The sequence below is a fragment of the Ptiloglossa arizonensis genome, chromosome 8, assembly GCF_051014685.1.
Source record: "Ptiloglossa arizonensis isolate GNS036 chromosome 8, iyPtiAriz1_principal, whole genome shotgun sequence".
Classification (NCBI taxonomy): Eukaryota; Metazoa; Arthropoda; class Insecta; order Hymenoptera; family Colletidae; genus Ptiloglossa; species Ptiloglossa arizonensis.
Window position 1 is genome coordinate 17330311 of NC_135055.1, and position 27537 is coordinate 17357847.

The 27537-nt window shown below is 43.1% G+C and overlaps 2 protein-coding genes across 3 annotated transcripts in view; one reads left to right on the forward strand and one right to left on the reverse strand.

The window, feature by feature from the left end:
• Positions 1 to 21133, forward strand: part of Cubn (Cubilin) — a 29735-nt gene extending 8602 nt beyond the window's left edge. For both annotated transcript variants that reach the window (XM_076317989.1, XM_076317990.1), the window contains 36 exons: positions 309 to 641; positions 1406 to 1890; positions 2273 to 2665; positions 3659 to 3935; positions 4536 to 4784; positions 5667 to 6178; positions 6719 to 6914; positions 7054 to 7425; positions 7676 to 7866; positions 7955 to 8103; positions 8639 to 8818; positions 8897 to 9078; positions 9667 to 9885; positions 10003 to 10149; positions 10430 to 10505; positions 10594 to 10705; positions 10786 to 10945; positions 11707 to 11943; positions 12017 to 12090; positions 12501 to 12730; positions 13483 to 13683; positions 13771 to 13906; positions 14407 to 14731; positions 14974 to 15159; positions 15433 to 15589; positions 15910 to 16087; positions 16176 to 16412; positions 16947 to 17112; positions 17189 to 17400; positions 18198 to 18272; positions 18512 to 18576; positions 18647 to 18887; positions 19643 to 19805; positions 20350 to 20600; positions 20771 to 20886; positions 20977 to 21133. In XM_076317989.1, the coding sequence (XP_076174104.1) occupies positions 309 to 641; positions 1406 to 1890; positions 2273 to 2665; positions 3659 to 3935; positions 4536 to 4784; positions 5667 to 6178; positions 6719 to 6914; positions 7054 to 7425; positions 7676 to 7866; positions 7955 to 8103; positions 8639 to 8818; positions 8897 to 9078; positions 9667 to 9885; positions 10003 to 10149; positions 10430 to 10505; positions 10594 to 10705; positions 10786 to 10945; positions 11707 to 11943; positions 12017 to 12090; positions 12501 to 12730; positions 13483 to 13683; positions 13771 to 13906; positions 14407 to 14731; positions 14974 to 15159; positions 15433 to 15589; positions 15910 to 16087; positions 16176 to 16412; positions 16947 to 17112; positions 17189 to 17400; positions 18198 to 18272; positions 18512 to 18576; positions 18647 to 18887; positions 19643 to 19805; positions 20350 to 20600; positions 20771 to 20884 (7481 nt within the window). In that variant the 3' untranslated portion in view covers positions 20885 to 20886; positions 20977 to 21133. The remainder of the gene's footprint in view (positions 1 to 308; positions 642 to 1405; positions 1891 to 2272; positions 2666 to 3658; positions 3936 to 4535; positions 4785 to 5666; positions 6179 to 6718; positions 6915 to 7053; positions 7426 to 7675; positions 7867 to 7954; positions 8104 to 8638; positions 8819 to 8896; positions 9079 to 9666; positions 9886 to 10002; positions 10150 to 10429; positions 10506 to 10593; positions 10706 to 10785; positions 10946 to 11706; positions 11944 to 12016; positions 12091 to 12500; positions 12731 to 13482; positions 13684 to 13770; positions 13907 to 14406; positions 14732 to 14973; positions 15160 to 15432; positions 15590 to 15909; positions 16088 to 16175; positions 16413 to 16946; positions 17113 to 17188; positions 17401 to 18197; positions 18273 to 18511; positions 18577 to 18646; positions 18888 to 19642; positions 19806 to 20349; positions 20601 to 20770; positions 20887 to 20976) is intronic.
• A 1781-nt stretch (positions 21134 to 22914) lies between these two features.
• Positions 22915 to 25616, reverse strand: LOC143150011 (uncharacterized). The gene is made up of 3 exons (XM_076317991.1): positions 25276 to 25616; positions 25062 to 25190; positions 22915 to 24189 (listed from the first exon to the last, which is right to left on the reverse strand). Exons 1-3 carry the CDS (start codon positions 25278 to 25280, stop codon positions 23478 to 23480), a joined length of 846 nt encoding a protein of 281 aa, XP_076174106.1. The 5' UTR covers positions 25281 to 25616; the 3' UTR covers positions 22915 to 23477.
• Between the last annotated feature and the right edge of the window lie 1921 nt (positions 25617 to 27537).

A 27537-nucleotide genomic window follows, 5' to 3' on the forward strand; every position in this document is an offset into this window, starting at 1 on the left:
AGATCGTGAGTAGATGAAATTGAGTTTGTCATAAAAAATTCGACCCACTTTTCCGATTAGTGGATCGAACTTGAAAAAAATAATTACCAAAGATCTCGCGTGTCCAGTTGACGTGGAAAAATTACAGCGTGTTCGGTCGTCGAGTAGTCGTACGACTACTATAACGATCCACCTATACGATTGTTCAACGACGTGCAACGAACCCAAGGTGGATCTGCTCGATCGGTTGGCGGTGCGTCGAGAGAAGGAAAAATATTAGATTCGATTTACCGCGTAACGTAGACAATAACTCCGTTCGATGTTTCCAGGCTGCGGTGGAATTCTGACTGCCGCCAATGGCGATATCATATCTCCGAATTACCCGCAGCCGTACATGCAGCAGTTGGACTGTTATTGGACGATCTCGGTGGCGGCGGGTAGTTTGATACGATTGCTAATAGTCGACCTCGATCTCGAGAGTCACGCCAGTTGTAGGTTCGACTACATCGAAATATCCGAGGGGATCAATCGCAGGAACAGGCAGAAATACTGCGGCAGCCCTTATCCCAAAGTCATCTCGACCGAGTCCAACATAGTGTCTGTTGGTTTCCGTAGTGACTTCTCGATGGCCGGTCGTGGTTTCCATCTGAAGTATGAAACACGTGAGTTGATTCCCCTAGCGACCGCATTAAAGTTTACTCCGCAAATGAATCCGCTATCGATCGGTTTGCACAGCCATCGGTTCGTCTAATTGAACAATTCTCCAGCTTGTTTATCGATCGAGCGTCCCACGATATCGGGACTTCGGTGCTTCGATCGTCGGATTTTCACCGATTCGAATTTTCGAACGGTTCGACGAGTACAATTCGAATTTATTTTCGTCAAAAATTTATACGATTCTGCCCTCGTACTCTTCGTGCGTGTAATCTTCGAATTTTAAATATCATTCCGTGATTTACATTCTCTTTGACACTCGTGCGTAGAAATTTTCACGAAAAATTATCAATCGTGACCAATAACATCCTATATTTTATTACGTGTAGAGCCTAAACAGTGGTAATTTTTATAATCTTCCATTGGAATACAAAATGATCAAAACTAAAAATAGATTAATCAAATATCATAAGACGGGATGTTAACAGTACCACCATACAACTTGTGTTATTTGAATTTTTCTATGCCCCAAGGAATTAAATACATATGGTTGCAAAACTGCAACACATTAATTTTTCTTTTACATAAACGTCACCAGTGTTTCACGTTTATTGTTGCATTTGTACAACATATTTTTCTCGTTTTTAATTCATTCCCTCGGCCAATATCTACTTTGTTACAACCAATAAAAATGTTCTCAATTTTATTTGCAATTTTCAGAGAAAAAATTATGCGTTTAAAGATTAAAAACAATACATACGTGTTTCCTTAGTGTGCCAGAACGTAGTGCACGGTTTCTACGGTGTGATAGAATCGCCCAATTTCCCGAACAAGTACGAGCACAACTTGAACTGCAGCTGGACGATCGACGCGCCACGTGGCAACCGGGTGAATTTGACCTTCTCGCACTTCGATCTCGAGGAACAGGATGATAGCTGCCAGTACGATTATCTGAAGATTCGAGAGGGCCAGGACGGCGAACCCAACACCAATATCATCACGCTCTGCAACTCGGACATTCCACCGAAGATTCATTCCACCCAGAATCAAGTGTTCCTCACCTTTGTCACGGATTCCTTGATAGTGGGCAACGGTTTCCGACTGGAGTGGGCGGTACACGGCTGCGGGGGACACCTGACGAAACCTTCCGATCGAATCACATCACCGGGATACCCATCCGGCTATCCGATGAACGTCGAATGCGAATGGCTGATCGAAGTCGATTACTTCCACAGCATCGAGTTGACTATTCACGACGTGAGTGTCTATTACCTGGAACAGCTACTAATATATTTTTTTTTTCGCGAGCGAAAAGGATCCTCCGTGTTAAGAACACTAGCTAGGAAGGATTCTTATCGTTTCGTGTAGCATCACAGTTGCTCCCAGTTCTCTGTTTGCAGCAAAGGAATTACGATGTCGTATATCGAGAGTTATTTCGTAGCGTTGCTATATTGTTACTTAAAAATTCACACGCGTTGGAGAAACGTTACGTCTTGGTAACTAGTGATAATTGGTAACTTCATTCAATGTGTTAAACGATCGGTGTGTTCCGAAACGTAGGGACAGGGATCCTGTTCGCGTCTCCGGAGAAGGAACTCTACATTCGTAGACCGAGATTGACGTATTTTCGTTTTCTTAGATCAATACCGAGAAGCAGAAGGGTTGTCTCTTCGACAAGCTTCAGATCATCAGCGGCGAGAACGAGCACGGCCTGAAATTGGTTGAAATTTGTTACTCGGATAGCCCAGTGGTGTACACCAGCTTCGGGAACAAGATGTTCCTGAAATTCATCTCCGATATAACGTATGCAGCGCACGGTTTCAACCTCAGCTACAGGAGCGTACCGCTCACTTGCGGTGGTAAATTCACCGCCGATACAGGGATCATACACTCGACCAATTATCCGCAGAATTATCCGCACCGCCAGAACTGCGAATGGTTGCTCCAAGTGGACAAAAACTATGTCATTAACATTACCTTCCTGGACTTCGATATCGAGCACACCGAAAACTGTACGGACGATTATGTCCAGGTGAATGTAGAAACCTAATTATTTTCTCACATCATTTACCCTTGAACACTACGCGAGATCTGAAACAGTCTATTCGACTTAATATTCAAACATTTTGGGTACTCGAATGTTGTTATTCGAGTAACAAAGTATTGGAATATTTACACACACACTGGGACCGAAATTTGGGGTCTGAATTTGTTTCTATTAGAATATTTAAATGCTTTGGGACAATAACACTTAAGAAACTTAATTAATTGACACGATACACTTAAGGAACTTACTTAATTCACAATGCACGATACACTTAAGAAACTTAATCAATTCACAATACACGATACACTTAAGAAACTTAATTATTAATTCATAATACAACGCACAATTTTCAAATACTATGGAGTATCCAAATGTTCGTGCGTATCGTGTACTATAGTGTATTGAAATTATATTTGCCAAATATTCGGAATCACTGAAGTAATTGTCATTCTCGCAACACGAGATTTCGCTCGTTCGAATTATAATTTAATAATAATATATATATTTGAATATATCGCCGGTGTTGGGGAATTATATTCGCCGAATTTTATTATAATAACCACAGAAAAGTGTTTGAAATTGTCAGAAAAAGAATTTGCTTGAACCGAGAACTCGAACCCGGGTAACCCAGCTTGACAGTCGGATGCTCTAACCGCTAAGCTATACTGGTCGTTGGTTATTTCTTTTCTCCAGAAGCCTCATACCGTAATATGGTTACCGTCTACAAGTGATATTCACCGAGTATTTAAATCACCGAATTGTTCGAATATTCGAACACAGAATAATTGGACAGTAGCCCGAGGCTACTTGCAAAGCAGAAAAAAAGAAATTCACTTCGATCTATTTTACATTTACGCTCCACTGCATGACCGTTATCGTAATTTTGCTGATCCATTCTACTCGTCGTTTCCTCGCCATTCTTCGACCATCACGCGAGATTATGAGATCAAGCCCCATTAGTGGTAAATGTGTTCGCAGATATACGATGGACCAACGAAGGACTCGCCGTTAATGGCGACCCTCTGTCGAAACGATTTGCCGCCACCCTACGTTTCGACCGCCAACGAAATGCTGGTCGTAATGAAGACAGATAGTATAATATCAGCGAAAGGATTCAAGGCACAGTACACCAGAGCTTGCGGTGCTCGTATAATTGTAAAGGATCAAGGATACCTGACACCAGCCACAAGTTACACCGCCGACGGGATGCAGAAGGATATGAACTGCACGTGGACATTGATCGCGGAGGATCCAGGTAAAATTGTTTCGAATTATTTCACCGTTAACTAAGGTCTAGTTTCGGTCTCTAGTCTCTCACACCACTATTCCGCGCCATTAAGTCGAAACGAAAGGAATTGGCCGCTCAAGGCCAGCGATGCACTTCCCCCACCCCAACTATCTCTCCCCTCTTCCTCATTTTTCTCGATCGCTGAAAACTATAAAGCGTCATTATAATTTCACAAAAACAGCAATTGAATCATTTCGAATTAAATAACGTATAACAGTATTCGATCACATCGCACTATAAAACAGTGCGAAAGAATTATCGATGAGATATACAAGTTTACCATTTCCCGTAAAAGCAAACGTTCGCAACGAGAATGATACGTAAACGTTCAGAGACGCCGTTTCGTTCGGTAAATGAAAAATTGATTTCGGTCGAATATGAATTCTTTCGTCGGATGGGAATCGATGACAATGGTTGCGAAATGGTTCATAGAGACGATAATACGTTTAATTCAACTTCTCGAGGGCGAACGTTTGCAACGAAAATATGTTTTTGAGGCTCGAAAGGTTCGTTTGGCAAATGAAAAATTAATAGTGATCGATTGTGAATTTTTCTCTGTCGCAACAGAAGATCACATCACCGTGACTTTCACGCACGTGGAGGTCAATGTGGACGCAATCGAAGACGACGGCTGCACCATAGCCTTCATAGAGATCCACGAAGGCGAAAGTTTGGATGGGCCTTCCCGAGGAAAATGGTGCGATAACGTTATACCGCTGCCGCTAACGAGTAACGGAAATGCACTCACGGTGCATTTATACGCAAGCTACGATTTCTTCGGACACTTTGCCATCATGTACTCGGTTCTAAATTCAGGTAAACGACTCGTTCGTGGTTTCCTCGAACGTTCACCATTTGCCTCGACCGAGTCTCGAAGAGTCTCGTTCTCGATGTTCGCGATATCGACGACACAACCTCGTTAAGAGATGCGTTAAACGTTTCTTACATATTTTACTCGCCCATGGAGATTTAGTAGCCATAAACCGGTGGAATCGGAACAACTTTCACCCTGGAACGTACGCAGATAAAACTCCGAACGGTTTCGTATGCACGATGTGTATATATTATACGAGTGACTGAGCGTACCCTAGTACCGTTCTGAAGTTAGTGTCCTCTGGGTCCGTAAGTTTGCTTGTCTCCACAAACGTAACTCCCGTGTAGACTAGAGTTTTCCAACGTTTATGTATCTTCCTCTCAAATGCTGAATTGTATTACTCTTCTACCGAATGTATGCGGAGATCGCTCTGATTTCTTTTCGAAAACTCGCGCTCCGAGAGCTAGTAGAAGAACAATTTACCGGTACTTGTAATTCTACGACTTTTATCGAACAGTTGAAAATTTCCGCCACGAGATACAGCGCCAGGAGAAGACAGAGAAAATTTTATTCGAACGAAAGAAAGAATAACAATGTTTCGATCTAATATCTCTGTTAGAAGGTAGCAGAATATTTGCAGACTGTTAGGAAGACGCATAAGGTTAACCCAGACCTAACCCATTCCGATAAAAGAACAATGTTCTTCATTAGTATCACCGTAAGAAGGTAGCCCAACTTTCGAAGACTCCGTCAGGTATAAGCCAATTGAAAGACACGTAAATACCAAAGACGCCAAATACTTTGTCGTATCGATGTTGGTGGTTACTTGTCTCCTTTGACACATCGACTTTACGTCACTCGAAACGCATCATCTATCATTCCAGCTTGCGGTGGTACCTACACTTCGTACCAAGGAATAATCGCCTCACCGAACTACCCGAACACTTATCCCCTGAACTCCGAGTGCATTTGGATTCTGAACAACTCGCCTGGAAACAAATTGACTCTGTCCTTCAACGAGTTCGAGCTCCAGAAGAGTGATAATTGCGACCTTGATTACCTGGAGATACGCGAGGACAGCGGGATCGGGAAGTTGATCAGTGTATCGTGCGGGACCGATATCGAGCCCGTAGTATCCTCGTCCAAGCTGTGGATCAAGTTTAAGAGCAATGGCGAGGGGGTGGCGAAGGGATTCACGGGCTCGTACAAATTCGAGGGAGGGAACGAGCTCAGTGGACCTAGCGGCCGAATCACTTCACCCCTCTACCCTCATCCTTACAAAGGCAGAGACCGCACAACGTGGCGAATCACTATCGACTTCGAATGGGTGATTCGTCTAGAGATCATGGACGTGTTCATAGAGAACTCTGGATCGGGCTGCTTCTCGTATCTTAGAGTGAGTACCACGAATCTGTACGATGTGTCGCTAAATTTCTTGCACCCTTGAGCACCGCGAATAAGATCTTGGATATAGTATCTCTTCGTTGAGAGCCGGAATTGACCTACACGTTGAGAGCTCGACTGCTCCTATCGGTTTCGATTCACTCCTGGGACGATAATAGCGAGATAGAAGGAACGAAGATTCGAAAATAGATTCTGTACGAAAAGACGACCACTATAGTTAGTACGAAAGGTGTTTTTATGTTTCTATTGTATTGTATATCGAGAAGATTCAACGACAGGAGAAAATGGCGCGAGAATCAGCGAGAAAGTTGTCGAGTTGGTGAGTCACCGTGCGATTATAATTCTTTAATTTTGCTCACGGAATGGATGTCGGTGTACCGTTGGTTATTCCATCTCGCTTTCGTCGAAGAATAATAGAGAAACGTGTCCCGTCTACGCTATACGCGCCAATTCTGCGCGCTCTTAACGAATAGATACGATGTCTATTCATCGGCCTCGAGGCGTTGATTACCGAGTGTATGTAATTGGTCAGATCTACGATGGCTACGACAACGAAGCGCCGATATTGTTGGAAACCTGCAACCTCGATAAAGGCGAACCCGTCACAACCATGAGCAACGTCGCTTTCATCGAATTGTATACCGAGGTCCTTCGACTGGGCAGCTGGTTCGATCTCACGTGGTTGCAAGTGCCCAAGAGCGAGGCTGACTGGAACGTCGATGTCAAACGTAGGTCCTGATGCACCTATTCGTTAAGAGCTCCATTGAACCGTTACATAATCACCGTTCGGTATATTACACGTATAATAGCGTTCGTCGAGTACATCGATTAACACGTACTCTGTGTGTTACATGTTCACGGATTCAGTGTCGGAGTGCACCAAAGAAGTGGGTCTCATGGATGTTCACAACAACACGTACGACTTTACATCACCCGGCTGGCCCGACGGTTACGATAACAATCTCGCCTGCACTTGGGTGTTCACCTCTCCACCGGGTACTCACCTGGTCTTTAAAATAAACACCATGGACCTGGAGGAGACCAGTGACTGCACGGCAGACTCTTTGACGGTCTACGATGGCAACGCCCTGGAGTCCACGAACAACGCTAGACTGTTGCAACGGTTTTGTCTGGCCAATTCCACTTCATCTTGGCTGAAGGCGAGCAACGTGATGACAGTGAAGTTCGAATCGGACAGCTACGTGAACGAGACTGGCTTCAGTGCTTCCATTTATCGAGGTAAAGGTGTTCGAACATTGACAATATTCGAACGGCATAAATCGATCTAGTTTCCGATGTATTCGTCCAGCCATTGGTACCCAATCGAGAATAATTTATCGGGTTGTGGATGAGAGCCTGGCTACTGTGGGCTCTTGACATTGGTCGTTAGAGTGACAGCATTTGGGAGCGTTGTTCGAGAAGAATTGACTTGTTTATCGAGGAAACGTTCCAACGGAGGTGTACCGATCTGTCTTGTCTGTTTACTTAGAGTGCGGTGGTAAGCTGGAGGCTCCAAACGGGGTGATCGAGATGGGCAACATGATGTCTCTCAGAGCACACACTTGGCAGTTGACGTGCGAGTGGGACGTCGTGGTGAAGCCTGGACGAATGATAAGAGTGGACGTCACGGAGATGTCCACCGGGAGCGAGACGAGTACTTCGTGCAACGATAATTACTTGGTGATGATTGCACCCAGAGGGTTTTCAATATTTCGTACGAGCTCCGATGGACGGTTATTTTATTTTCCATCCGAATGCTTGTTTTCAGCTGAAGAACGGTGACAAGAACACCACTTCCTTGCTAGGAAACGGCAAGTATTGCAACAAAGAGTTAGCTAAAAATCTGACGACCACTGGCAATCACCTCTACGTGAAGGTCACCGGTGGCATTAGGCTCAAATTCAAGCTAGTGTACAGGTGATCGCAACTTCCATCGCGTTGTACCTTTCCATTGAGAGGATGCAGAAAACGACTATAATTTGTGTTACTTGTCACGTTTGAACGATAAAGAATGTGGAAACGTAACCTGAAATCGTTTTGAGCTGAAACTTTTTGCGCACGAATCTTTCAGGGTAGACTATTTCTTTACGTTACAATATTTTTATGCTTGAACTTTCTCACGGTAGAACCTGTTTGCGCGAGATCCTTCAGGCTAGAATTTTTTGCTAAATTTTGTACGTTAAAATCACGTTACGGTGAAACATTTTTGCGTTAGAATTTTGTCGCAATTCACGCACAAATATTTCAAACCCTTCTCGGTAAAAATTGAGGCGAACGTTCATTTCGTCTAATTAGGAAAACGATTAAATCCACGTAATATACTTTAAATAATATATACACTGTGACAATAAACTAATAAACTATTGGGATAGGTATGACAAAAGAAACGGAGGGACATGAATTTAATCGTAAATGGGTAGACGAAGAATAAAAACCAAGTAAAATATTTCAGAGAAATTGGCATGAATTGCGGTGGCACTTACATCGCGACCAAGAATTTAGAGATCAGCACACCGAATTATCCGAACATCCCGCCCCCTCATACCGAGTGCAAGTGGTCCATAATGGCGCCGAACGGTGAACCGATATCCATCCACTTCGTAGACAGATTCGACTTGAGTTACTCCATGGAGTTAGTACCGGATTTATTTTTCAAATCTTGGAGAATTTGTTAACGTGTGTTTCAATTTCGTCGTCGAATGTGTTTCAGCTGCGAGAAAGAGTACGTCGAGGTCAGAGACGGTGGTACGGACAGTTCCAAGCTGTTGGGAAGATTTTGCAAAGACGTTGCACCCAGTAGCATGAGAAGTACCGGAAATATGTTGTACATTTACTATTACACAAACGTTCCCGAGCCGAAGAACGGCTTCAAAGCTACATTCACAGTCGGAGGTACGTTTTTAAAAATGCAAAATCGAATTTCGAGATCGCCATTTCGATCTTCCGAAGTATCGAAACAACGGGAAGTAATTGTAGATTCGTTTGCTCTTCGATGTCGTTGAACAATAAACGAGCGTAGGTAATTTGTTTAAAAAATTGAATCAAAGGATCGACGGACAAAACTCACGGTAAAGAATAGAACTTAATAACAGGACTCGTATAGAATTCACCGAGAACACTGGAACACGTACCGATCTCACGAGCAACACTTGACCTCGTGCAGAACTCACAGAGAACACTAAAGCTTACGGAATTCGTACATCGGTTCGAATGAAACGTATACGATAATTGGTAACGTTACGAATTCAAAAGGATAAAATTATTTCCACTTCTCTTACTAGAATTTTATTGGATTCGTTGCTCCGCAATTTTCGCACGCACACTTGATCGATCGAGAATACAACAAGAGTGAATTGTATACGCGAAAGGTATACGTAGGTAGACGAAGAATACACTGGATCAAGTATTTCGAATTATATTTACCACGTGTCGTCCCATTCGAACTGAATTCACATCGAAGTTTCCCCGTTTCGTTCGCAGACGTTTGCGGTGGGACGATAAGGGGTACATCCGGCGTCATCAGTTCCCCGAATTATCCGCACTTTTATCAAACGAATCTGACGTGCATCTGGTGGATAGTCGCGGCGACGGATCACAGCCTGCAACTCGAATTCCGCGACATACATCTACCCGGGGCGCTTTTCTGCAAATACAAGGACTACGTGACGATCAGCGAGTCAAATCCGGAAAATGGAACCGGTAAGACATCCGGTACACCTGGAACGCGAATTTCGATCGGAATCGATGTGATTTCCAATGTACCCGCGTTCACCGGGTGATCGTCCCGATTATTCAGATCAAATTTTCACTGTTCAGAGATCGAGCTCGGGACTTATTGCGGAACCACGAAGCCCGAGATCATCGAAACGTCAACGAACAAGGTTCAGGTTATGTTCAAAAGCGGCAGTTTCCATTACACGACTTCCAGGGGCTTCAGTCTCAACTTCACGTCCAGTATCGAAAGTAAGCGCGACACAAGTAGTCCAGGTCTTAACCTCGAAACGTTCTTCGGTTCAACTACACGCTCCAAGTGTCTTAAGAACGTCTACCGATTATATCGAACTTGTGTCACTTACCATTGTCTCGCGATAAGAGGACTAAGAGAACACAGAAGCATTCGTTGCAGCGGCAGTACGATTACGGAAAAACGTTGTATCGGGGGGACAGGATGGGTCGAGAAAGACCCGAGGACTGCACCAGGGTCGATTAGAAATTTCTCCGATGAAAATTGTTTTTGTTGCAGTGTGCGGTGGCAAGTTAACTGCAATGTCTGGCATAATCAAGTCGAACGAATACCCGAACATCGCGACGCGTTCCAGGTACACACCTGACCTATTATGAACATTTTATATCTCTAAATGTTGTAAAAAAATAGTCCCTGGTAAATTGCACTTGCGATTTTCGTAGGTACTGCGATTGGAGAATCGAACTACCGAAGGGCTACCATGTGGTTGTCGACATATTGGACATGGACGTCAGTTCGTTCTTCGATCGTACGCGAATGGTCTATACGATCTCGGTTATTATCAACGAGGTTTCAATATCGAGATTTCAAAATTCGTTCCCCGTTTAAGTGTAACGCTTTTCTCCGTTTCACAGTTCTACAACGATTTCCGATTCAGATCCAGGATAAAAATACTGTCACAGAACGTGACCATGCGACAGATAAAAAGCTCCAGCAACACCATGATGATCGGTTACTCGTCGTCCCCCGGGCATCGTGGCTTCAAACTGCGTTACACCGGTGTGGCGCCAGCTCGTAAGTACTCACGACCTTTCTTCACAACTGCGAGGAAACTGTCAACGGTTAACCCGAGCCCAATTCGAATAAAAAAATTACATTCGAATATATTCGGAATGAACTGTGCAGGGATAATATTACATTCGGGATAATAATAAAATTATACGAGCTCCCAGTTTCGACGGTGGACCGAATAATATTTCCATATTGATCTCTCGTTACTGGTACTCGACATCGAATGTTCGAACAGTGACTAATTCGCGGTAATGGCAATTCTAATAGTTTTGAAACACCGGTTCCTCGTTTCTATATTTTCGACTAACATTCCGACCCAAGTGGACCCGAGCCAAGGTCAAAACGCTCGACTATAATATTATCGTTTAAATTACGTTCGCGTTGCGCTTCGAAACAAGCAATTTCTACTCGAGTAATTTCGGATAACCGGATTATTATAACGCGTGTTACTTATACGATAGATCGTTTCATGAAAAATAGACTTCTTGGAATATACTAGGTGGTTCGATAAGTTTCGTCGGTTCTTCCGTTGTAAAAAGATACTACGACGCTTCGACTTTGAACAATTGTATAATAAATATACGAAGAACGAGTCGACGGATCTGCGTGAAACTTTGCACACGTTTATCGAACGGTGGTACCGTATTTAGAAAAATAAAACGACGAACTCCGTTTCTTATCGAACGTCAAAATTTAACGATATTAAGTTTAGTAATAGTAGATGTACCGTTAGATGTACGTTATACGCGTGATGCATTTTCCAGCCTGCGGTGCGGTCTTAAAGGATCTCAATGGGAGTATATCGCGTCCCACGGTCCCACCGTTCAACGAATCGTCGTATTACTGCATATGGAGCCTGGAAGCACCCGAGAGCTTAACGAACAACGCGAACAACACCGGAGTGACGTTGTCGATATTGGTAACCGGTTACGTGGGTGCCGTGTGGAATTCACCCATTTCCGTCAGACTTTGCTACAATCTCCAATACCTTTCGCTAACCGGTAAGCCAGTCGACCAACCATCTCGGATTTCGATCAGCAGTCTAGGATTCTAGGTATGTGTTTTGCTTCGTAGGCATTGGTACGATTTGCGATGACTCCACACAACCGAGGTACCTGAGGAGTCCAAAGCCAGTTAACGAGCTGATCGTAAGTTATCGCGAGGAAACGATACTACTTATCCTTCCAGAATTATTAGGACGCTTCAACGGTGAATCTGAAATTGTTACAAATGAATATTTCAGAAGCATTTCGGTAAAAAGTAATAAGAAATTGCACGTGGACCTATCGGAACGAAATATTAAGAGGTCACCTCTGCGTTGGGTGGAAAAACCCGAGATTTGTTTCGTACAAAATGATAGTTACAATTCGTAAGAAGAATATAAAGAAGGTCACGTTCGACAATTCGTATTATCGAGAAAAATACAACGTTCTGATTGATTTCTTCTCGAAACGGTTCCCGCGACTTTTCTTAGGAAACGTACAGGGTGTTCTAATATTTATGGACGGGGATATGTTACCGACTGCACTCGTATGCACCGACATGGATAAATTTGCAGATCGTGAATGGTACTTACGGGAAACCTGTGAACTACAGTGTCTATTATCGTTGGCAACCCTGCGGCGGTATTCTCAAGGAGCTTCCGCAGATCATACAGTCACCGAAGAATATCTCGTATCCGGTGAATTGCGTTTGGTACGTCAAATACCCGGATACCGAACAAACGATGCACATCCACGTGACGAAGATGAACCTCAGCAGCTGCAACAAGACTTTCCTCACCGTCAAGTAAGAAAATGCTTTAGTTCGAGGAGGGTTAAGTGTTACGGGCTACGGTACTCCCTCGTTGAAACGCAGACCTTCGAGTCCGCGATGAACGCTTTAACGAGGGATGGAAGCGAACGTGTTCCTGCGAACGATCTTTCGTGTCTCGATCACGTGTGAATCGTTCAACGAGACGAGCGAGTTCGATACACCGAAGGTTGGGGCCAACAACGAGCTTCCAGAGAACCGACAACTTTTATATTTTTCCTCGTATCTCCCGGGAAGTATCGCGAACGGATCGGCAAGACTCTCCCGATTGAAACGAGACCAAACGCGACCGTATTCGAACCATTTTTAATTATTCGCGATTCGAAAGTTTCTTCGAAAAATGATTTTTACTATGCGTGAATAAAAATAGTCCAAATCGGGTCGAGTTTGGTATCGTTCGCGTCGGTGGAACCTCACCGATTCATCGACAACACTCCAACGAAGATAGAAGGAGAAATGTAACGCGAAAGAATGTAAACCGTGGGGACGACTCGTTGCGTTTTACAGAGGATCGAGAGGGACGTTTTATCGAGGAGTTACCGTATTACTTTTCGGAAGCTTTCCTGTAACATTGCCAATTCTTCGAATTTCGATGCGATGTTCTCTGGACGATGGTTTCGATATTAATGATTAAAGAAAAAAAAAAAAAAAATGTGAAAAAGATAATTTTACCTCCAAGTTGAACAGACCCCTTGAATGCTTCGTCGAGTGATAAATGTGTTCTACAGAAACGGTGGCCCCCAGTCACCGGAAGTCACCACATTCTGCGACAACACCGGTTCTCGTAACCTAACCATTGTGGCGAATGAACTGTGGATCGAGTACTTCGCGATCGACGAACCGAACGATTTCGAGCTGATATGGACGCTCACGAGCAACACGTGCGGCGGCAATTTGCACGAAAACAGCAGGCAGTTCTCCACGCCCGGGTAACACGAAACGACGAAAACGTTAACTAAATCGATATAAGTGGACATTTGGCGCCAGAATCGAAAGAAACTCGGCTATCTTTGCAGCTTCCCCGCGATGTACGGCAATAACGTGGAATGCACCTGGGAAATAACTGCGGAGGAAGGTTATCACGTGGGACTGGTTTTCGTTGATCGTTTCAGTTTGGAAAGTAGCAAGAACTGTGACAACGATTACGTGCAGGTGCGTAAGAAATTTACATGACTCACCGCGACAACAGGAACAGGTCTTTGACAACCGTACGGTCTGTCGCGAGAGTCTACCTACGCGATATAAGCTACAATGTTGCACAGGCAGCACGAGAGTCTCTACGGTCCCGTAGGCGCGAAATTGTTCGTCGGTCGAAGTTGGAAATATTTATTAAACTCTGATCAACTTTGGGTTGACTTTACAACAGCGTGGAACATACCGGCATATATGTACGTTTACTTTGTCGTTGTATTTTGGTTATACACCGGGCGGAGTACCGAATATGTTGCTTCCGATGTAGTGAAAACTTACATCGAAGAGGTTCAGAGCCGAATTTTTTATATTCGTTAACGTTCCGTTCGACGTCAGGTTACCAAATGTAACGAAGCATCGATGAATTTCAAATCCCGACAAATATGCAAACGATCAGACTTATCGCGGTGTCTACATTTCGATCTTTCATTGATCATTTTTACCAACAATTCTTCGAGCAGGCATTCGACTGGGTGAAGGACAACGGAGAGGGTAGATGGAAGAGTCTCGGTAAGGTCTGTGGGAGGAACAAACCGCCGCCATTTAATTCGACCAGTAATCGAATGAAGGTTACGTTCCACTCTAACGAGAGGATCGAGAGCGATGGGTTCCGGGCCCTTTGGTTCGAGAACTGCGGCGGTGTTTTCGAGGTGACGGATACCCCGAAGGTTATCAAGTCGCCCTCGTATCCGAATTTTTATCGACCGAACTTGAACTGTAACTACACTCTGATCACCGAGAACAAGGACATTATCGTGGAGTTCATGGAGTTCCAGTTAGAGCGCAGTAAGAAACTTGCAACGTAGATATCCGTTGTATCGACGAATGATCTCACACGGTGCCGTTTAACTCGAGAAATAGAGTATCTATTCCTTAAAAGCTCGCGACCCGAGCTCTTAACGAAGAGGGAACATATCTCGCCCTTCCCTTATTCGTTTTTACTTCTACGGTGGAGGGACCGGTCGTAAGCTCTTACCGTGTACGCCGGACCGAGCTCTTAACGAATATACACTGTTCCGTATTTCTAGGTCGCAGAGATTGTCGTTTCGACAATCTGACAATGATATCCAACAGTATGTATACGTCTGACGAAAACGTCTGGTGCGGCGAGGACAAACCACCCATAATGAAGTCGTACGAGAGAGTGGAGATCATCTTCCAAACGGACAAGTACATTCAACGAATTGGCTTCGTCTTCAAATACTTCCTAAAAAGTACGTCTCTCGACATTGTCGCGTTCGACGTGTTCGCTGCCACGCGGCACACACGCTACGCTGTATTATCACAACCAACCGAAACAAGAACTATACCACGGAATATTCGGTTTGCCTGTTCGCTCGTGCAACCTGTTTGTACGTTTCTGAACCCATTGCAAATACGATCTACGGGCGGATCTCAATTAAGTGGCAGCAAACGCGTTGAAACGGTACAGATCGTCGCGTTCGAGGGAGGACAGATTTTCAAAAACGGTTTCTCGTTCTCGAAAGGCTGCGGCGGAAAGATCACAGCACCCGGAAAAATCAAGCCTTTGATGCGCGGCGACGAATACTTCGGAGGATTGACGTGCGAATGGAGAATCGAAGCACCTCCCGATAAGAACGTCGTTCTTCGGTTTCAGAGTTTCGTACTGGAGCAGAGCTACGGGTAGCCAAAACCTGCGTTCTCGACACGAGTCTGGAACAGGGCCGGGACAATGTCGAATTGTTTCTTTTCGAGTGTTCCATTGGGTTGTTCGGAAAGTCGTTTCGTTTTCTTTTTTTTTTTCTCGTGAAAATGAAACACATATTTCTTTAGAGTGTACAAACATCTTATTCAATGATGTATTCTCCGTTTTGGAAAACGAAATTACTCTTCGAACAACTGAATGATTCGTCGAGTTCGTTCGCAGTTAATTATTCGGATCGTTTCCGGCCCTGGTTTAAAACCAGCGAATTCGAAGCCCGATAATACGCGTAACTTTGCAGCTGTACCTACGACGACGTTGAAATATACGACAGTGACGATATGAATTTCAAGAACCGACTGGGTAAGCTCTGTGGCAACCTGACAGCCGATCTTCCCGTTTTCAAGTCAACCAACAACACCATGGGTGTCCATTTTTATTCGGACGAGTCGCGCCATTACGGTGGCTTCAGCGCAGTGGTAAATCCTGATTTCGACGTTGAATTTGTTTCCTGTTCGGTGAACGGTTAACGGACATAAGATCGCAAACTTTTTCGAAACATCGTAGATACTATTCGTTAAGAGCATCGAGGACGGCTGCGGCGGCAACATCAACTTGACTACGAACGAGATCAAGCACTTCAAGACGCAGAAAGGCTACAGTTACGAAAGCCTGGAGGACTGTCACTGGTCAGTGACGGCACCTTTGGGTAAAGCTATCAAATTCGTGATCACAGTGATGGACCTCAAGATACCCACGCACAAGAACATCACCGTTGGCAAGTGCATCGGCGATTATCTGGAAGTAAGTCTATTTCGTTGAATATCGATCATACCTTGTATCTTTTATCGTACCTTTTCCATGTCTCTGTGAAGCTTCTCGCCGTAAAAATTCAAACGCATATTACTTCTCGCTGACCCAAAAGCTTGTAACGAATCCACTGTAACGGTAAACGATATTTCATATTCTAACTCCTTTGCATTGTATAGGTTGTTCGGAAAGAAATTTCGTTTCTTTTCGGTGGAAATGAAACACGATTTTTCCAGAGTGTACAAACATTCTATTAAATTACATATTCTCCATTTTGGAAAACGAAACGACTTTCCGAACGACCTGGGTTGTTAATAGATTTAAATAGAATTCTTCGAATGCTTGAATTATTTTCAACTAGAAATTTTTATACGAGAATTTCCACCACTTTGGATGTCATCAAATTGATGTATACTTGAGGTGTTCTCTGCGCACTGGCCAATTTATCCGAGCGTATTTAGAAACATTTCGAAGCGATTGTAGAGCACTGATCATCGTTTCAATGATCGTTGTTCGTGTTTCGATTAGGTTCGCGATGGTCCCGGCCCCTTCTCCGAGATTTATGGCACGTATTGCGGTAGCGAAGTACCATCAACCCCCCTCGTGTCCTCTTCGAATTCGTTTTGGATACGGTTCGTCAGCGATGGCACCCTGGAAGGACTTGGCGCTATTGGAACATTCGAAGTCATAGACGGTAACACATATACACGATATACGTGAATTCGTTCGATCGAATTACCACTACCTACAGAACGATACAACTGTTTCAGGGATCTGCGGTATGGCTCCCGAAATAAAAAACAATACGAGGTATCGCATCTCCTCGCCGAATTATCCGAAATCCTACGGATCGAGTGTACAGTGCCGTTGGCTGCTACGTACGCACGAGTCACAACATGGGCGAATAAAGATACGCTTCCTGGACTTTGACATAGCTAGCTCAGCTAGATGCGACGAATACGTTCAAGTTACAGATATAACGGTAAACTATCATTTACTTCAGATTCGGTACTGAAAGTAGCTGAAAAGAATGCCTTAGGAGCTTACGAGCTCTAACCGATCTCCACAGTGTTAAAGAATCCTATAAGATTCTTTTAAGCAAGAGAACTAATCGATAGTGTCCAATAGTGATCAATAGTGAAATAATATTCTTTTTTAAATAATAGTTACAAAGAATGTCCCTGACTTGGAACTCCTAAGTGATGTTCACTGTATTGAAGAAATCTATAAGATCTAGATAAAATGCTATCGATCACTGGTTTGCATCTGATACGTAATCCTGACGAATAGTGCGGTGAACTTTTTCAAAACTTCTGTTTGCGCTCAAACGTGTCGTGTTGAAATTTGAATTCCATTTAAAGGCGTTCTATTCAGTTCTTCGAAGCGACGAAAAAAGGTCATACAGACACGTGCCTTGTTCGATCTCGTTCACAAGTTGGAACCATTTTTTGATTTCGGTAGCGTGCAACTGCTTACGAAAACGAGCAGTGCAGAGGAGAATGTTCGTTACTTAAAAATAGAATTTGAGTGTCTCCATTTGTAGGTGACGACTCTACGTGTTATCCAACGTTATGTATAAACGTTTGGTAAAAATTAGTTACATCGGTTCGGTTCGTGACGAAGAAAATATAAATAGGTGTATCTTTGGAACAGGACCGATAGAGCACACGTTTGTGTAAACTTTTTTCATTGTTTCGGTGTCCCCAATTTATCCCACGGAGTTCTGGGTTCCATGTATCACGGTGCATTTCGTATTTATATAATGTTTCTTGTGCACAGCATCGTGGTAACGTGGACGACAGCTATGGACAGGGATTGATTTGGACTGGCGGCAACCCGAATGTCTTAAACGCGGTGATTAAATTGTCTCTACTTAAACTTGTAACGTTTGGTGGTCGATCGATTTCATGATTCAAATATCCAAGCGATTGGCAGATCTCTCTTATAGGTAGATCTCACTTGTTCGATCTCCTTCGAGCGATGATTCGGACCCTCTTACCCGACACACCGCGTGTCCGCCACCAACGTTACCAATAATGTAATCGAACAAAGTTTTCAAGGTTCGTTACAGCAGTCTCTTACCTTTTCCGCAGGAGAACAACTTCCCGCTTACCTCGTACAAGTACTGCGGCAGCACCTTGCCCCACGATTTCTACAGGTAGAGGATCCAGATTGTCCGTGGACCTTGATCGATACCGTATGCTATTGATTTCTTTCTTTCGGTGCAGTTACAATTCCGAAGTCCTGGTGGTGCTCAAAATGGACAGCAGCGGTCACAGAGGCTTCAATCTCGAATACGGTAAAGCGAGCTGCGATCGTAATCACACCGAGGAGCAGGGTCGAATACTGCACGAGGATATCTCGGATTGCTGGATCACGATCACAGCACCACCGAATCACACCATTGCTCTGTACTTCAACAAGTTCTTGCTCTACGATCCTGGAGAGTGCACGAAATCCTCGCTCCAGGCAAGTATCGTTCCCCTTTTTTCAACACACCCGGTAGATTGATTCGAACCAAAGTTCTTCGTTAGTTAATCGTACAGCGATGCATCCGAATTTTTACTCGTCTGACCATACACTCGCATTTCCACTTGTCTGCCCGTACACTCGCATTTCCACTTGTCCGACCGTACACTCCCGTTTCTACTTGCCCGACCATACATCGATAGAGGTATACAGTCCGATGAAGCAGACCGACAGAGCAGTACGAAAGGATACTTATGGTTCCATGTACTGTACAGAGTTCGAGAATCGATCTTCGAAAGGATTCGAGAATCGAAGACCTAGGTCCGAGCAAAAATTCACCGACATTGTCCACATTCCCTTTACAAACAGTACCACAATCTCCTAAATCTAAGAGTCATCTTTCCAGCTTCTAGCTATACCATCATGGTTACTCTGTTCTCAACGAGGGGATTGCGTTCGTCAGCCATCGAAGGTCTGAGACTGAGCAAACATTGTCCGACATTGTCCATATTCTCCTTACACGTGGTACTATATTCCTCTTAATCCAGAAAGTCATCTTCCAGCTTCCAGTCATAGAGTCAGGTGTTCTCTGTTAGTGGGCGATGGAGGGATTGCGTTCTTCCGATAAATTGAAAGATGACAGGAAAAAGTGACGAGAAAATTAACGAATAAAAATTTACCGGTGAACGATACGATTGTAATTCTAAAAGAATACCAGTCTGCGGCTAGCTATCCTCTTTGCTACTTTTGTTCAGGTATACGATGGCAATTTCACTGACAATATGGTGGCGGTGGTCTGCGGCATAGAAGTGCCGAGTCCGATTTTCAGTACTGGCAACAAGCTGAGTTTACACTCCTGGTCCGAATGGCATACAACCTACGAGTACTATGACATCACTTACACGACTACAGACCAAGGTACGTAAACGTGTCTCCTGTGCGACTTACGTCCTGCTCGAACGTCCCCAAATCTCTGTGACGCGTCACAGTGAAGAATCGGGTATGCCCAATTTTTCATGACAGATCTATTTTAGAAAATAAGTTAAACTGTTTTCCACTTAGGGGTACCTATAGAATCATTTTCAAATCTTACAAACGATTGACGTTAAACATTGCTCGGTATCTAAAAATGTTCCAGATCGAATTAAAATCTAAGATCTTGATGCAATATTTTAATTCAGATTGGAATATTTTTATGCGCTGATAAATATTCTAAGGTGTTCGATTCTCTTCGAATTACTGTACATGTATTCTAGTGAAAATGAAAGATTATGCAAACTGAGTAATCATATTACTCGGAAGAATAATCAAACCGTGACAGAGTGTCTCTGCACCTGTAAACACCTGTTAATGTTGGCTTTAATCCTATTACAGCGTTGAGCTGACTGAAACTTAATATATACTCCAATCACTGAGTAATATAAAAAAAACTTCTTCTATGTTAATAAATTGCGTCCCGCAGGTCGCGGTTGCGGTGGTCGAATATACAATTACGCGGGATCGTTCACGTCGCCTCTGTATCCGAACGAGTACCGTACCAACGCAGTTTGTACCTGGACCGTGTCTGTGCCAGTTGGTTTGAAGATCGTTTTAGACTTCGTTGTGTTCGACATTGGCACTAAAAACCACTGCGAAAATAAATCCAACATTCTGAAACTTTACAACATAGCACCGAACGAGGAAAGACTTCTGGCCAATACTTACTGCGGAGGGGTAAGTTCATAGAAGAAATGAAAAAATTGAACAATCAAATAATCGAACCTGGGTCTCTTATAATAACGAGAAAATTTCCAAGTAATTGGTACGCTAGAGACTTTTCCTCAAATTCGAAAATTTCATCTCGATACGAGCGAAACCTAATTCACCGATTTTTTTCCATTCAGGACGACCCGGCGCCGTTCGAATCGATCAGTAACACGATCGTCGTAACGTACACATCGTCGATGAACAACGTCGGTACCGGTTGGTCCATCTTTTTCAAAGGGACACCTAATTGACGGTAATTCACAGTATATATTTACACTCCAAAATGTACAAACACTTTACAGATAAATGGCGTACGATTCAATGGCGTATTTTCTTCCCGTAGTTAATCCAGAGAGAGGTGACACAGGACTGGCAACGTTACGAACGCCGACTCGTTGGGTAGAATGGTCGCTTGTAAATAAGAAGAGCAACGAAGTCACGCCAGTGTTTATAACTCGATGTAGGTAGACGTGAAATAAATGAGATTTAATACAAACGCACGACGCGACATTGATTAGAGAACTTGTCACTGACTCCGCGTTGAAAACTTCAAAATGGTGTCTTTTAACATATACTATCGGTTTCGAAATGACATGGTAGGAATATATTCAAAAATCTCGCCCTACACGGGACATATGTACCGACCAGACACTCGCGTCTATACTTGTATGACAATACACGCGTAATTCTATTTGTCATAAAACTTTGACATAAAAAAAAATAGTAAATTATTGATCAGATTGTCGCATAGCGCAGTCATTTGCCTTTCAAACAAGCACAAGAGCAATAAAGGTGATTTTTAACGCAGTTATAACAATTTAACGAGACCCTTGTTGTTTCAATTCTCACCTTTGCTTCGTTACTTGAGGAAAGATTGCCCCCGCCTACTGCCAAACAAGTAGAATTACCTCGTCCATGGTCAGACAAGTATAATTGCCCTGTCCATGACCAGATAAGTAGAATTGCCTCGTCCATTGCCAGACAAGAAGTATAACCCCTGCCACTGACCAGACAAGTAGTATGACCCCGTCCATAGTCAAACGAGTAGTATGCCCCCCGTCCATGGCCAGACAAGTAGTGTGGCACCGTCAATGGTCAGAGAAGTAGTGTGGCCCTCGTCCATGGTCAGACAAGAAGTGTAACAGCCGCCCATGACCGGACAAGTAGTATGATCCTAGCATACTATGATAATATTGCAATGATTCATTACAAAAGAAAACATTTTGTATTTCATTGTTATTTTCTCAATAATTTCGATCGAACAAAACTTGAAATATTTATAAACTTTGTATTCATAAAATAATGAATTACAAATTAAAAATATTTCTGCGTTACGAACAAAGAATTGAAACGGAGAGTAACATTTATAATTTGTAACATCCGATGCTTGTCAGAATATATTGCATGAATTCCTTTTTCACATTGCACACAAATTAAATGCATTTTGGTGCATTTTTGGTGCTGCAGACCACGCATTGTCGCAAGTTACGTTGTGACAACTTTACTAAGCCAAATGTTTATTCACTCACAGACATTTTCAAAAATAATATTCGAAATAAAATCTAACCGATTCGTTGCTTTATTCTTAACTCTTTCCTTGTAAATTATATACGCATTTAAAACCGTGCGGCTGATTATAAAATAAACCAAGCGCCATATCCGAACGAGTACCTTAACAAAGTTTGTACCTGCATCGTGTCTGTGCCACTTGCTCTGAAGGTTGTTTTAGACTGCGTTGTGTTCGACATTGATACTAAAAACCACTGCGAAAATAAATCCAACATTCTGAAATTTTACAACATAGCACCGAACGAGGAAAGACTTCTGGTCGATACTTACTGCGGAAGGGTAAGTTCATAGAAGAAATGAAAAAATTGAACAATTAAATAATCGAACCTGCGTCTCTCGTAATAACGACAAAATTTCCAAGCATTTTCTACGCTCGAGACTTTTCCTCAAATTCTAAAATTTCATCTCAATACGAACGAAACCTAATTCACCGAATTTTTTCCATTCCGGACGATCCGTCACCGTCCGAATCGATCAGTAACACGATCGTCGTAACGTACACATCGTCGATAAACAACGTCGGTACCGGTTGGTCCATCAATTCCAAGGGGGTACCTAATTGACGGTAATTCGAAGAACGATTCGCAAAATATATTTACACTCCAAAGTGTGTAAACATTTTACAGATTAATGACACGTGGTTTAATCGCATATTTTCTCTCCTTGGTGTATTATTCTCCGTAGTGTACGAACATTTTACAGATTAACGGCATATGATTCAATCACGTATTTTATTACCATAGTGTATTATTCGCCGAAGCGTACAAACATTTTACAGATTGATGGCGTGTGATTCAATCGCGTATTTTCTTTCTCCAGTGTATCGTTTTCCAAAGCGCGCGAACACTTTACAGGTTAATGATTCAATCGTGTATCTTCTTTCTCTAATGTATTATTCTCCGAAGCGTGAAAACATTTTACAGATTAACGGCGTATGATTCAATTGCGTATTTTCTTTCCGTATTACACACCGCGATAGTTGACACAGGATAGTTCTACAAACCGCGATTCGTTGGGCAGAATGGTCGCTTGTAAGTAAAGAGCGCGACGGGGTCACGCCAGTGTTTATAACTCGATGTAGATAGAAGTGAAATAAATGAGTGAAATATTGATTCGAGGGCTTGTCCCTGACACCCCATTGATAACTCCAAAATTGTATCGTTCTTAACAGATAATATGATAAAATTGACACTCAATGACTCGCGATCACAGTTTCGATGAAATGACAAGTTACGAACATATTCAAAGATCTCGTGTTACTCGGACGTTCGAATTTCACGCATTGTTGCACTCCTCGGCGTTTCCCTCGTTCAATTCCTCATTGGAGTCGGTCTCGCCCGCTTTCTTGCAACTTGTGTTCTCTTCTCGCTCCACCGCGAATTCCTGTCGTCCATTGGCCACGGTTTCTTCCTCCGCTTGTTCCTCCTGGGTTACCTCCCTCTTCTTCCTTTTCTTATCCTGTTTCTTGTCGCCCTTCTTCTTGTCCTTCTTCGTTTTCTTCGATTTGACCACCTCAGCTTCAGCTTCCACCGGTTCCTCCTCGACCTCCACCACAGTTTCCTTCTTCTTTTCCTTGAGCTGCTGCTTCTTCTTCTTGTCGTCCTTCGTTACTTTCTCAACCTTCTCAACCTTTACCGTTTCCGTATCGTCTTCCGACTCGCTCTGTCCTTCCACCTTTGACTTGTCCTTCAGCTTCTTGTCCTTTGTGGTCTTCTTGGAACCTTTCTGATGAGCTTCCTGAGACTCGATCGAATATTTAGACGGTTTCTTCTTGGACTTGTCTTTGGGCACCTCGTTGGACTTCTCGTTCAGGTTCACGTTTTCCTTTTCCTTCAGTTTCTTGTTCTTCGACTTCTGAACTTTCCCGGAGTCCTCGACACGCGCGTTTCTCTCCGGCGAGGCCTCGTCGGTCTTGCTCTCGGAAGAAGAGCTCCTTCTCTTCTTCGATTGCAACTTCTTGCCCTCGCCCTCCTTCGACTTTTCTTCCCTGAAACGAACGACACGGTGTGCCATTAAATCGTTACTATCGTCGCGGAACCAAAGTCCGCGTCGAAGATAAGACGACCGCGAAACGGTTGCGCAATTATTATTTTATTCAGCCCAAACCGTTACGTTTGTACAAGGAACTTTCGTCGAAACACATTCTTCCATTATACCGACAATTTGTGGTTAAAATCGGTGAGATACCTTCGTGAACCAAGAAAATATAAATATTGTTTTGTTCGGAAAGGCATTTCGTTTTTTTTGAAACACGATTTTTTTTAGAGTGTATAAACATTTACACACATTTCGTTTTTCATTACATTTCGTGTTTTTGATATTACATCATATTACATTCATATTACATTTCGTTTTTTTTTGAAACACGATTTTTTTAGAGTGTATAAATATTTATAGACTCTAGAAAGAATCGTGTTTCGAAAAAACCAAATGACTTTCCGAACAACCCAATAACAACAAGGTACGCCCAATTTCGACACTTTCGATTCATTTCATCGATACGATACTTTCGGTGGACTGTATACATCGAGTATATTAATATCGACAATAATCCAGTCGTTGCTGTAAACAGCTCGATTGAATCGTTCGCGAGACCGAAACGAGGAAAAACTCGTGCTTACGATACCACGGTCTGTCATCAAGGACAAACTCAACCGAAACGATATTTATCCCCGTTTCGATAAACCATCTTCACTCCCGAGTTCCCGATCCACGTATTTTATACTTACGCAGTTTCACGTTTCACCATCGGATACGAAACGAAGAAAAAATACATTTATTTCGTTCACCAACGAAGTATCTTCCACTACCAATTGGGAAACCTGTGAAAAAATCATCGTCATCGTACAATATACATACTTATGGTACGCTACGTCTCTCTTCTTCTTGTTCCCTCCTCGAGTCTCCGCTTCCTTCCCCGGTTTCTTGGCGAACGCTTCAGTGGTCAGTACAGTGACCACCAGAAGAACGGTCAACAGCACGCAGATCCTGAGAAACGCGCAAAGGGATTAAACAGTGGTCAACTGGTAATTGAACAGTGCACGATCGATAGACGAATATGTTTGACTCTCACCGCATTTTCGACGATGTAAATCAGCGTTAAATAAACACGAGTCTCGCGCAACAAGTACGATCGAAAGCACGATCCGGCACAACACTGACTCCCGTTCGGTGGCCACCTTATATCTTATACGTGGCTTCTCCGTTCGGTATCTCGATAAATACACGCGCGGTGAGCGTTTACGTGGCCCGATATCGGCGCCGATAGAGCCGCGGAATCGATCGCCAATAGGATCACGATCTCACGAGTCAGCTTCGAGACGAGTTCGAAGTTCGGTCCTCCTGTTCCCAGACGAAACCGACCGACTCGCGACTCGTAACGACGAAAAACGTACGCGGTAACGAAATGCTGGAAATAGCAGGCCATCGTCCCCACTCGCGTATCTATTCTTCGATACGCCTACAGATTTTTATTTATTTTTTATTTACCGTTGTTATTATTGCTACTTTTTTTATTGCAACGACTTCCGTTTTCCGAGCGAACGCATCGAGAGACGAGATATTTAGGTCGGTTCATATCTAATCTCCGCACTCGCGAGCTTTGACGTCAACGATCACTCCAATAGAAGTAGAATGTAACAAACATGCGACTATTCCGCGGATAATTTCCGAGAAGCCCTTTTCAACGGGCACGGGATGCGGTGGACTGGTTTCTGTGTTTTTCAGACAACGAGATGATACGTACGTGTTGCGCACAATGTATCTGTAATTCTCGTTTATCGAGATATTGTTTCTTTTTTCTTTCACGAGTGCGCTCGATAGCGAGTGCTCGCAGGTGATCGTGAGCGATGACGTTTCGATTGATTTTGCACGATCGATTTCGCAACCGCGACAAATTTTGTAGAATTCGTCTCGCTTTTGCCTCGAGAGAATGGAATCGAAACACGTTTAGAGCTTAGACGATTGAAATTCTGTAAAATCTCTTTCGAGAAAATAGAAATGAAATTTCTTCGACATTTCGTTCGTTTTTGTCATTTTTCTACTCTCTCGACTAACATCGAATTAAACACGGTACGCAGGTATTCTTTGGCGATTGAAAAAACTATGTAATACTATGTAAAATATATACATTCGAAATTGGAAAACAACGTTTATCGGGTAATGATACATTACATACAATTCTCTGAAAAGATGGCATAAGTTGCCCAAATTTTAGGGCTGCCCTTTGAGTATCATTTTTCGAATAAAGGGTTGAAGATACTTGTATCGTCATGGGGGGTATGACGTTTCTCGAATTGCATGATTGTTTTCGCGACGAATACCACCGGCCGGCACTGTAAACAAATTTGGGCGCAACCGATTCAATCGTTGCCGCTGAGAATATCCAGAGAAACATGGCGGAAGTTGATATGCCACGGTTTGGAGAAACTCTATTCTCGGTGAATTTGTCACGAGTTCTCGCGTGTGGGAGTGCCAAGGTTGATCTTCTTGGAACCGTTGCATGTTATTTTTGAGAATTCGAAGGACAATTGGGAGAGAACGCTGTCTGCTGGAGACCTCATCTCGCGAATATACACGGTGCTCGAGTTCGATCCGAGAAACATTTTACGGAAAAATACGAAACCGATCGAACAGTTTCGATTGATTATCACTTTTAAATGGCATCGTGTGCCTTTAAGTGGCGTTGTGACTGAACGAAAGATAAAAATAACGAGCTGTATTAGTCACGATCGTTTTGAAGTCGTTTCATCATTCGATATTGTACTCTCGTAATATTACCGAAAGGAGTAGGGTAGCCTTCTGTCGCGAAAGAAAAGAATTTGAATGAATAATGGAATTAAACGATAAAGTATTTTTTTCGGAGTCCTCTTCGGTGATAATCAGAAACAAGGTAACTTTAATCTAAAATAAAAATAAGAGAGGAGGGAGATGTGTAAGTATTATACATAGACAGAAAAACATATTTCGTAGAGAATTCCTGAAGAGGAGAGAATCGCATTTAAGATCGTGTACGTTTCGAATTTAAATAATTCAAACGAGCCTTAACTCTGGCGAATGCATCGGTAGTTGAACAATGTTCAACATCATTCGATTCGTTGTGCAACGATAACTCGAACGAAATGTTCTCTGTTTTATATTATAAAAAAAAACTTTTACTTCGAACTTGCACTCTAAAGTTTCCCAAGATATCGCCGACTGCACAATGTATATTTCGAGTTACGGCTAGATGTAAACACCTTGTTTTGGTTACTTTATTTTGAGAACCGTATCATGATTTTATTACCGTTTCCTTGCGATAGTGGTCTATGAATTTCCAAAACATTCGAAACGTCGC

Coding starts and splice junctions, on each gene's coding strand:
- LOC143150011 (XM_076317991.1), bottom strand. Junction 24,190..25,061: donor AGAGACGTAGCGTACCATAA/GTATGTATATTG, acceptor CGTTCGTTTCAG/GGAAGAAAAGTCGAAGGAGG.